This window comes from Protomyctophum bolini, assembly GCF_963924005.1.
Source record: "Protomyctophum bolini genome assembly, chromosome: 1".
NCBI lineage: Eukaryota > Metazoa > Chordata > Actinopteri > Myctophiformes > Myctophidae > Protomyctophum > Protomyctophum bolini.
In genome coordinates, this window is record NC_137862.1 from 19,167,150 (window position 1) to 19,179,577 (window position 12,428).

A 12,428-nucleotide genomic window follows, 5' to 3' on the forward strand; every position below is an offset into this window, starting at 1 on the left:
GGGTTTGTTTTACAAGAAAGGCACAGCCTTCCTCTTCAAGATTGTATTTAAATGCATGGGGTAGTTCACCCCAAAATGTATTTTTGCTATATCCATTGGTATCCCCATGAAGCCTTGAATTCACTGAGATATTTTATCGCATTCATTTGATTAAATATTTCCTTATTGAATTAAAAAAATCTCTATAAAAATAATTTATGAACACCAAATCACAGAATGGACCACGCTATACTAACTGTCCAGGTTAAATTGTTTTAAATGTAGCATTGCTCTTGTTAAAATTGGTCTCTCTTTGCTTAATTTAATTATATATTGCAATATTGTCTCAGGAATGCAAGGGGGGAAAAAACATGATTTTATTTATTTTTATTTTTGAGGTGAACTATCCCTTTAAACTGGCTGCTGCAGAGAGACAGAACTTCACTTTATTTTATTTTTACTAGATCCCATGTCAGTCCTAATACTCTATGATGTCATAATGTCCAGCAATGTCATTGTCATCATACGGACTGCACTTTGCAGTTGACATCTTCAAGGCAAGGTTGTCCATTTTTTTTTTTGCAAAGAAATATACAGTTTTGAAACAAACAAAACAACAGAGCAATGCACTGGCACCGCTGAGAGTGGGAGAGTCAACCCTTTGAATGTTAATGTCACGATCTTGTGGTCTCTCTTTCACTCTCTCTCTCTCTCTCTCTCTCTCTCTGTGCAGCGGATCAGGCGCGCGTGCACACACACACACACACACACACACACACACACACACACACACACACACACACACACACACACACACGCTCCTATGAACACAAACTTAGTCATTTGCAATAAACAGACAAAAACAGAACACATTCAGTGCTTGTGCATTAGAACAACGTTTCTCAAGCTCAGGTCTTGGGACTAGCAGGGAAGTCCAAATGGACCTTTAACGGGTCTGTAACTCTGAGAGCTCGGAGGTAAATTAAAACAAAATTTACAGTGTACTGTAGATAGATATGGGACCTTAACTTTATGACAATTTACACGTCCAAATGGTCCAATGGTGGGGACAGGTACCAGTCGTTTAGAAACAATGCATAACAGTTCCAACATTTGGTTTGTGGCCTTGGCCCTGGGCTCTCTGCATCACTGGACAGTTTGCGTCGGTCGCTTGTTTATAAATAATTACACCTGCTGTTATTTAGAGGCCATATCCACTCCTTTTACAGACTTAAGTCCAAGATTTAAGCTGGTGGTGCTTACGTCTGCAGGCCATGTGAGCTGACAACAACACAGTTGACTGTTTGACTTAAAGGATTATATTCGCCTGCCGGTAAAACAGTCGGAGAGGTAATGCACCTTAGCAGCCTGCAGTATAGTACCGATTGACACCAGGTCTGTTTTTCTTAGTTAACTTTCTGGCTGCCACAGCCTTCTGCCTTTGGTTAAATGCTTGTGATTGACATTGTCTGAAATCAGACAATGTCAACCATTCATTATTGGTCATCAAACAAAACAAAAAAAATACAAAGTTAATGGGTTAACTCGAGAAATATATGAAATTACAGGCCGACATTGCTCGTGAAAATGAATGAAAACATATTTTTACCCTACCTCTGATTTTAGACATTTTATGGCATATAACTGGCAAGGCCATGATCACATTATGTTCACATTAGTTTATGTCTTTCGTTTGTTTCATTTTGCCATGATCACATCAAATCTGCCTTTCAAATTAGAAAAAAAGGTGATCAATCCACTAGCACCCCCTGTTGAGCAGGTGGAGAGAAGACTGTTGGTATTGCAGATGTCATATCGTAGCTGTAAATTAGATTCTTTCAGAAGTTTATGTATTTCGTTTGTTTTGAGGGCAGACAGACAGACGAAAGCTGGTGGAACTCAGGGAAAGTTCCGTCTTGTTGTGCACGTTAGTCACGCTTCCACGGCTCTTCCTCAACAAGAGAGTATTCTCTCTGGAGGCCATTTGGGGGCCTGCCATTTGTGGTCACCTGAAAGCAGTCATCAAGTCATCTAACTGTGTAGTAATAATAATGCATCCAATTTATATAGCGCTTTTCATGGTACTCAGAGCCGCTTAGTTTAATGTGGGGATCAAGGCACCGTCACATGCACACTGTCACAGGTTGGGAGCAGAGAAACCAAAACCTTAACCACTTACACATTTTGATTCAAATAAATTAAAAATAAATGAATAATAAAAAAACCTATAATGTCTAAAATAGGGATGCCAGTTAGAAAGAGATCAGACATTTTGACTGAATTTGATTTGAGGATCCCCAATGTGTAGTCTCTTCGAAGATACAATTGGGAACTTATTGATGAATACAATTGATTTTAATCAATACAACCATTATCTGCAGTAATTCGAGGTGATCTGCCTATAATCTTCCATTAAGACATCAACAGGTTCAATGTCCGTAAGGTTTTTGAAGCAGGCGGCACCCCGGATACGACATACTGCCATATTTAATGTAGTTCGGACATTGTTGCAATTAGCTCTCTCTCCGTTGATAGAGAGAGACAACGGACATAAAACTTGTGGATTGTAGCTTTAAATGTGATGCAGTAACATGTACAGTTACAGTACAATATTGATATGAAGTTATATCATTGACAGAAAATCAAAACATAAGGATTTTCATTTCAAAATTGGTCATGTATTTGATGGATTCTCTGCCCAACCGAACTACAATACCACAATAACAATATTATCCCTAATAATAATTATCATTCAGAATATCAGACACAATGTTGCACCATGCGGACATCCAATGTAATAATTAGCAAATAAATTAAATATTTTTAGTTTGTTGTTGGTTGCATTTCATGAATACTTTTGAGGGTGCATGAATGCTTTTGGCATTTTATGAATATTATCACTTTGGATGAAACAGCAGTTTTTATGTCTACCAAAGAGCAGCATTTGATCAAGGGCTACCACGAATACATGTCCAATTACGAAAACAAAGGGTTGTACGCGCATGTACAGTAGATATCCAATTAAGACATCAACACAAAACACAAAATGATTTGAGAGCAGAAACGGTTTGAGAGAAGCTTATGCTTAACATCTTATAGGCAAGTCATACAGATTTCAATTAAGGAAAAGTGAGTTTCTTTAAGGATGTTATATTCAAGAACAGAATATAAATATTGGAATGCTGTTGATTAGCTATATGGTATCACAAACAACGACGTCGACTCTGTGGGGGCTATGGGGCTACAGCCCCCATGAAGAATTAAATAGCCCCTTTTAGCCCCCATGAAGATTTTCGTGGACATTTTATATTAACATTACAGATTTTCTGGGAATTATTGACACTCTGTGACTCCGTCACAGACTGCATACTATTTACACATGCTCTGGAATTCCGAAAATGTGAACCTCTCCGCCAGCTGTTCAGAGGTGTTAAAAGTACTCAAATGCTAATCGGGTTTCTTTTGTTTTCACCTAGCCAGGTATTATATGCCTACAGTACAGTGCCCATAGGCGGCGGGTGTGTAAGGCTAGGGAAGGCTTAGCCGTTGTCTGTGTATAGGCTAATTCATTGGTAAAAGTATGCTAAATAACTCATTTTTAGACCATTTGGGAAATAAATAAATCCGCGGCGGGGGGGGGGGGGCTGCGGGGGAGGCGGGGCTGCGGGTAGCCCCCATGAGGATCATCAGAACTCGACGGCTCTGATCACAAAAACTGCTTTTTTTCATATGATTAACAGGTGTACAGTATTACATATAGATTTATTTCACACCTTTGAACAATGATTTAGATGAATGTGTGACATTGTATATTCACATAAACATAATTATGTCAATATACAAAATAACATAAAAACAAAAGACAAACACACAACTTAAAACAGCACGAGCACATGACGAACACCCGGGGAGCTTTTCTCTACATACAAGTCTCTATGTCCGTTAATCTATATCCATATTGTACCTTGTCGTCCATGAGAGCAGAGTTGTGTTGGTGGTGGGCGTATACATTCTGGTTACTACTGTTGTTTTCATAATACTGCTGCTGTTTCCCCATGGTTCCCATGGTGTCGTATTCATCGGGTCGGCTTTGCTGAGCGTCAAACATGTCCAGTTCATCTTTGGAGAGGTGGTACACGATGCCCGCGCCATACGAGTCTCCCACCACGTTGACGGACGTGCGGAAACGATCCCTGCGAGATCAAAGTAACACGGGGGTGGGTGGGGTATCGTGTTGGTTCTCGTCAATTGGTTGTGAATTTTCTTGACGGTGGTATTAAATTATTATTATTATTGTAATTCCTTCAATTGCTCTAACCACATGAGGATTTTTTATTTTGATGTTCGTAGGATAGGCATTTATAAGCTTTCAGCCTATTCCTTTTGATCATCTCTAGTTCCTTTTGTTATGTAACCGTGTGTTAACAAATAAGCTGTTTTGTTACTGTGAAGATAATCAAATAAACTAAAGTAAATGTAGACACAAAAGTCAAAGTCGTACGATTTGTCACACATGTTACCACAGTTAAATTTGTTCTTCGCATTTGACCCATCTCTGAGCAGTGAGCCGCAGCCAAGGAGCGGTCAGCTGCCGCCGTGCCGCGCTCGGGAATCATTTTGATTAGTTGATTTGACCCCCCCAATCTAACCCATATTGATACACAGTATTGATACTCCAAATTAATGGCTAATACCAAACGTAAACCATAAAATCTCCAGGCTTCTACATTCAGGAAGCGGATCCAATGTAGTAATCATTTTGTCAGAAGCTCTTGTTAATAATACTTTTCATTGTTTCGATATTTATAAAACCCAGAGACACACTTAACCACTTTCAGTTAATTGGTGAGATTGTAGATTGGCTAGTTCTGCTACTTTTGTGTGACACTGTGTACAGTAGTATGACAAAGTCGTCTGACTTTAATTTATGAAAAGAAACACTAATAGTAAAAAATATGGAGATGTAAGGTTTCTGCACGACAGCAGTGATTTGTAAACTGGTGTTAATTTAGTTCACCATTATGCGTAGGTTTTCTCATTAGTGAATTTCCATCACATCAAAAGATTGTTGTAATTAATCATGCCCAAGAAAGGATGACACTTGAATAAACACACAGGCACGCACGCACAAACTCACACGCATGCACAAACAATAACACACATGCACTCACACTCACGGGCGCGTCCACACATCATTCAAATTAAACCTTATAACAGGGAGAGCGGGTCGCGTGATCCAGCATCCATAGCAACATTTAACATCTACATTCCAGCAGCTATCAAACTATAGATAGATTCTCGCAAGAAATGTTATCAAAACAATGTCTGCATAGATTGTCTTATATTGTATTTAAACTAAAATTGGACAGTGGTGTTTAGTTGTACGCAGACTCAAGAGACAGGGTTTTGTGTTTCAATACATTTCATTTAGATAATACAGTATCATGTTTGCTTGTGCTTCTGTGTGCAGGCAGAGGGAAATAAGTTACCACTTAAAATCCTTTCCAAAAGTTAAAATATTGTACTTTTGCTTTCATGCCCTAAACATGCCCTAGTTAGTGATTTTGAGGTTAAACGTGCACACTAAAAGGGGTAGCATTTGCCACACCTGCACCACTGTGCATTCGTGCCCATTGTATTGTACTCACAGCAGCCAGTCGACAGCCACCAGAAGACTGATATCCTGGGTGGGCAAGCCGACCGCAGTGAGGATCAGCAGCATGGTCACCAGTCCAGCACTGGGGATACTGGCGGCTCCCACACTGGCCAGGGTAGCCGTCATACTGCAGAGAGAAAACCAGGTCAAAGCCGCACTCCAATGTACTTACATGGGTTAAAAGGAGCACTTCACCCATGTATAATTCAACCTTAATATATATGTGCATAATGGTCATCATTGAGGACCATTATAGACACTCTCTGTGTCTCAGAGGAGCTACTATGCACAGTTCAGAGCTGCCCTACCGGTGACATCATCGATGGGGATTCCAAAGCTAATATAAACTACAACCTTTCTCTTCCTAGAAAATTAGCATGCTGAAATAGAAGTCATCGTTCTTGCATTAAGCCGTGTATATGTTCAACAACGCAGCCATGCAAAGTAACATTGACAGCTATGAGATGGCGAAAGCTTGACCTGCATAGCAACAGTAACTAAACTATTTGGATTGGCATTGGACAATCGCTTTTTGGGGTGGGATTTACCGAACGGCAAATTATATGAAGAAATGTTGAAAATTGGTCCTTACAAAAAAGGGGGGAGGGACAAAGAAAAAAAGCGGTCTCCCTGTCTATTTTGTTAACAGATGGGATACCAATTTCATTCAATCAGCTGAGACAGAATCTCTCAAAGAGGATGTACACTACAGTATCAGCTTAAATTGTATAGTGTTCCAGTTCCATTTTTGTCATCACTTTCCATTTCATTTCTTTATCCTGTATCCTGAATAAGTTCTCCCCCCTGATTGGATAAAAAAATTGTATCCCCAACCTGAACATTTATTTTCTGTTTGCCTAGTTTGATATCAGAATATAGCTGTTTACAAAAAGTTGAAATATGGAGATACAAGTTATATAATTGTTTACCTTGCTTGCATATCATATCATAAGACTGACGTCTCACCTTACAGTAACGATCTGCCCCCAGTCAAGGTCAATGTCGTTCATCTGAGCGATGAAGATGGCCGCCACGGCTTCGTAGAGCGCAGTGCCGTCCATGTTGATGGTGGCTCCCACGGGGAGGACGAAGCGCGTCACTCTCTTGTCGATGTGCAGGTTGTCCTCCAAGCACCGGAAGGTGACGGGCAAGGTACCAGCACTAGACCAAGACATATGAACAGAAATGGTTTAGATCACTGTTTCCCCGAACAGCTGGTCGGGACCCATTTTTTATGGGTCGCGAGTACTGTAAATACTGTATTCCCTTTTTGGCTTTTCCTACATTACAATTTATAATTTAGGCATTTAGCAGCTATGCTCTTAATCCAGAGCGATTTACAAGAACAACACAAGGTAATACATCAAATACGCTTCCTTTGGAATACTTCGTATATGATTGTTGTTGAGGTGAAGTGTGTGGAGGTTTTTTTCTAGTCCTATGAAGGAACCAGGATCATCCTGGTTGAAAGCAAGATGACATTTGATTTTGTTGAACCTCAGGTCTAGGATTGTAGTCTGAGGAGAAACTGCCGGCACGGTTTCAAAGTTTAGATACAGATCATCATGGTCCAACACACACCCTGATGATCAGCCACAGGGCGACCACCGTGAGAACAAACAAAAGCCGCCGCTCACCACCAGTGTTCCGTGATTTATTGAATATTCGCTTAACCGAGAGTGTGGCCTTCTCGGGTGTGTGTGTAGGTAACAAAAGCTGACACAAATAGCCGTCTCCTGAGTCTCCAGAGTCCACTATAGTCTGAAAATGTTAGGGTGTATAGAACAGAAACAAATCTTCCGTGTAAGACAAACAATCACGTAATTAAATGACACAGTGTTTCTCTTGTGAAATCTTTCCTAACCAAGAAGTCTGTGTTTACAAGCAGCCATAAAATTAAAAAACATCATCAATCACCATGTTTTTGCGGTCCGTTCTTTCATCTAACATCTCTCTCTGCCACCAATCTTAATGTTATTTCACTCCTGCTATTAATTACCACAAGCATTATTGCAATGCAATTGTTTAACCAAACTTGAGCCCTACAGCCAGGGGCTTCATTTGGTATCCCAGGGGAATTTCCACTCCCTAGCAAGGGGCTAATGTCAAGTACAAACTAATGTGTTGGTTGGTTGCATTATCCTCAAAATTCTGTAATTGTATGCATTTTCACCGCCTTCCTATACGTTTTTGCAGATTAATTAATTCGATTTTAGATTGGCACTGAGTGCATTTCAATGTACACCAGTTCATCTGCATAATGGCATGTGACACGTTATTATTTTCTTGTCACCAATACATACATTAGACACTTTTTTTTAAAATCTTCAATTTTGTGAAACCAGCCATTTTCAGTATTTCTGTCTGAAATTGTAATTTTTTTGCCACCCTATATTTCAGTTTTTAAATGACGCCTCTGGCTCTAGTTCCGATCCACAAGCTTGAGCTTGTAGATGCGGTAAGCTAGTTTTTGGAGAATGTTTTCCAGAGAATAGGCATGCTGGGGTTCAAGTGGTTACTATCAAATTAAATCAATTATCATCATTATCCAATGACTAATCTCCAAAGACAGATTCTGCCGCGCCCCAAGAGGCAAAAACATTTGCTTTATTTATTTAATGGATTCTGTTTCCCGAACAGACATTTGATTTTGTTGAACCTCAGGTCTAGGATTGTAGTTTGAGGAGAAACTGCCAGCACGGTTTAAAAGTTTAGATACAGATCATCGTGGTGACGTGGTCCAACACACAACCTGATGATCAGCAACAGGGCGACCGCCGTGAGTAAGAACAAAAGCCGCTGCTCACCACCAGTGTTCCGTGATTGATTGAATATTCGCTTAACCGAGAGTGTGGCGTGTTAGAGGAGGCCTTCTCGGGTCCATTAAATTAATAGATTTAATGGATTCCCAGATCTTCTCACGTATGTGTTTTGTTTTTTGTTGGTTTATTTCAAAGAGGTGTTGCATAGACCACAGAGCTGTTGAAACCAAGGAGAGAGTTCTGAGATCACCTTGGGAAATGAGTGAGTAGGCTACGTCCCATTTACATTAAAAACACAAAGTAAGGACAGTGTGAAATGTGGGATCCCTTGGGGAATGAAAACTTTGAGTCAAAGGCAATAACAAAGCATTATTTTCTCAACAGTAACTAGTTTATGCTCTTTGCGTTTAGGATATGACAATGAAAGACAAGTTGCTGCATATTCAAGGTGAAATGGGAATTAATTTGTAGATTGTATGTTTTCGATGCACGATACAAGTGCACTATTCATCATACGTGTGTTTGCAAATGTCTAGTCAGGCAAACGATCTATGAGCTTACAACGCAATGCGATTTAACGTGAAAGTGCTTAAAGCAGCAGTACTTTGGGGCATAACATGGCAGCCAACTTTGCCTTTATTACCCAAGAGTCTCTGCAAGCATGTCCGGCAAGGACACGCTGTGATTGGCAGTCTTCGCTTTGACTGGCAGTTCAGCCTTGGTGCCTTTATTGGCAAAAAGCCAGGATGAAACTATAGTCTAATACGTTTAAGCCCTATAGGGACCCCCTGATTCTATACATTTATGGAAGGATGATTGTTATTCCTTAAAAATGCAACTTTATAATTTTGTGGGACATAATGTTATATTATGCTATAAATAAATATATAACTTAAGTTACATAGTAAACAATCGAATAGTTTAGTTTGGGATAATTACTGTATTCGATCCATTGGAACACAGGTTCTGTTTTTTTTTCCCTTCCGTAATTTCCCGAAAAGTAACGGTTCTGGACAAGGTTTTTCCATTGCCATGATGTCAATAAAAGACTAGCCTCGGAAACCCAGACGTTTTTATTTCCAGGGAGAAAAAAAAAGTCTGAGTCTGAGTCCACTTCAATTCGGCATAGAGTAGCGCAAACATTGCTCACTCTCTGCTGATTTCTGATTGTCTGCACCTTTGTAAAATTGACATACACACGCACACATGTACAAACACACGCTCCTCTCTCTCTGTGTCGCTCTAAGTAATTAGTCTCATGTCGCGCAGCTGCTTATATATTCTCCCGGGGCCCGGGAGAATATATAAGCAGTAGTGGTCCTACGGCGTAGGACCACTACCAGTTGACCTGTAGTAAGTCTCATGGTCGGGGGGGTAGGACCAAGGGATTTGGGATTTGTTTATAAACATTTTGGTATTTGTTTATAAACATTTGTGATTTGTTTATAAACATTTGTGATTTGTTTATAAACATTTTGGGATTTGTTTATAAACATTTGGGATTTGTTTACAAACATTTGGGATTTGTTTATAAACATTTGGGATTTGTAAGTCTCATGGGGGGGGTAGGACCACTACCAGTTGACCTGCAGTAAGTCTCATGGTCGGGGGGGTAGGACCAAGTCTCATGGGTTTTGGGATTTGTTTATAAACATTTTGGTATTTGTTTATAAACATTTGGGATTTGTTTATAAAAATTTGTGATTTGTTTATAAACATTTTGGGATTTGTTTATAAACATTTGGGATTTGTTTACAAACATTTGGGATTTGTTTATAAACATTTGGGATTTGTAAGTCTCATGGGGGGGGTAGGACCACTACTACTGGCCACATGAGGCCCCCACCTAGCTTCTTAATTTTGATCTCAAAGTGCACCAGATTGAAGCATTTTCATGGCAAATTTACAATTTTTATCCGGCGTGGCAAAGCTGGAGGGGGGGGGGGGCTCTGTATAATATGTTGCCTAGGGCCTCAAAAGGCCTAGAACCGGCACTGCTCCCGGCGGATCCTGCCGGGAGCTGCCTATGCCATAAAAAGCATAGGTGAGTTCCAGGCTAATAAAAGACCAACTCACAACCTAAAATCATTAAGTTGAATGTGTGAGAAATGTCTCCCCCACCTGGACGCTGTTCCCAGAGCGGTGACCCAGGCCTGGAAGATTCCCATGAAGAAGGTCCAGGGGTTCTTCCTGACGATGACGAAGTAGATGAGCGGCAGGAAGATCCCTCCGTGGATGAGCAGACCCACTATGACAGTCACCATGTACATGCCCAGCTGTCTGGCCACTACCTCCAGGTCGGCGATGGAGATGATCTTTCCACAGATCAGACAGGCGATACCCAGGGGCGAGTACCTACACACAAACACACACAGTGGTGGACATTGACTCAAATTTGTTTTTTTAGGGCCAACAATGCATGCATGGCTTTACGAAATTACCTTATGTCATGTGGCAGCCAAGTCTATGGACTTGTTTCATACAAGAAATAAGCCAGGATGGACAAAGAACATAGACAATACAAATGTAACCAATGTGGAAAAAACTTCAGAAGAAACAGAATATAATGGGAAAAGGAAAGAAACAATACAACTGTAAACTTTAGTAAAAAGTGAAAAAGAATTGGAATCAAAATATACTTTTAAAGTACCAAAAGTAAACGTACTCGTCGTTATGCAGAATATCACATTGTACGTTTTCAAAAAGTATAAATATCCTATAGTATTTAGGGCTGGTTTGTTTTGTAATAATAATAATCAATAATATGCTCTATGCACACAGAATAACTCTTCCTACTTCCTTCACGGCCTAGTGGAGTGTAGTAGCTACAGTGAAAGTATGATATTTGCCTCCGCGTGCAGTAGAAGTAAAAGTATTGAAAATTGTAAATATTCCTGTAAAGTAAAAGATACCTTAAAATTGTACAGTACTTGAGTAAATGTACTTCTTTGTGGGGTTTACTTACCACATAATGTAGCCCACCAGTCTCATTACGATCTCATTCAGTACGTTGAAAAACTCCAGCATCAGTTTGGCTTTTTCTCCCATTTTGGCCATGGTGACTCCAAACGCCACGAAAAACCCGATTAAACCTGCAAGAAAAGGGCATGGGACATACTATAAGAGAGATGTCTGCCACCAGTTTATGAATGTGGTTCATAGTGTTAGTGTATATAGTTAGTTAGTTTATTGATCATCTTCCAGTGTCAAGTACAAATTATACAACAATTCAAGGAAACTGTCACACAAAGGTGGAAAAAGGCTGAAGCTAAAAGCTTATAAACGCCTATCCCATTTACAACCAAACATGATTTATGTTTATTAAAGTGCGTGCCCCCCTGTGCCCCCCACAAACCGGAAATACTTAATATTTAACCAAAACCAGAGCAGAACTCCCACCACGAGACTCGGGCAATTAATTAATACTGTTGCAATCACTATATTAATGTATTTCATACAACTTAAGTAAAAATAAATCTGAACTATCCACTTCAGGGCTCTATGCTAGTGTATTTTCTGTTTGCTTTTATTGTGGAGAAAGCTTTAGCTGAAAATAAACAATTGTCGATCTGCTATTTTCTACCAAATGGATGACCTTGAATTGGAATGAAAATTATCATGTTTTAATAAAAGTCTGTGATGTATATAGGCAACTATACACTATGAATTAAAATGTTTGACCAACCGAGGACATTCATTCCTCCTTTAAACTGGAGCGTCCTCTTGATGGTGTACTGGGGCGGTGCTCTGGTCCTGTTAGTGGGCACTGGTACTTTGGTCGAAATCGTCTGAATCTGCAAGTGACATTTAAAACATCAAATTATTAAAATTAATAATACAATCAGCCATAAACCAGCCTCACGTCTCCAGGCTTTCACTACAGAGAAAAGCTCTGGTTTTCATTCTAAAATTGAGACGTGTGATCCGGTTTAGAAAAATAGGGAGACTATAAAACTAAACTAAAAGCATTAGTTTAGTCTCCGTAGTCAAAAGAAACATTAACAATTATACCAAACTAAACCAATTTTAAA

The 12,428-nt window shown here is 39.7% G+C and overlaps 1 protein-coding gene across 1 annotated transcript in view; it reads right to left on the minus strand.

The window, feature by feature from the left end:
• Window positions 1-1,003: 1,003 nt before the first annotated feature.
• Window positions 1,004-12,428, minus strand: part of LOC308317503 (excitatory amino acid transporter 2-like) — a 42,964-nt gene continuing 31,539 nt past the window's right edge. The window contains exons 5-11 of the mRNA XM_080766565.1: window positions 12,083-12,191; window positions 11,363-11,489; window positions 10,519-10,752; window positions 6,602-6,796; window positions 5,628-5,762; window positions 3,944-4,172; window positions 1,004-1,988 (exon numbers count right to left, since the gene is read on the minus strand). Of these exons, the coding sequence (XP_080622691.1) occupies window positions 1,908-1,988; window positions 3,944-4,172; window positions 5,628-5,762; window positions 6,602-6,796; window positions 10,519-10,752; window positions 11,363-11,489; window positions 12,083-12,191 (1,110 nt within the window). The 3' untranslated portion in view covers window positions 1,004-1,907. The remainder of the gene's footprint in view (window positions 1,989-3,943; window positions 4,173-5,627; window positions 5,763-6,601; window positions 6,797-10,518; window positions 10,753-11,362; window positions 11,490-12,082; window positions 12,192-12,428) is intronic.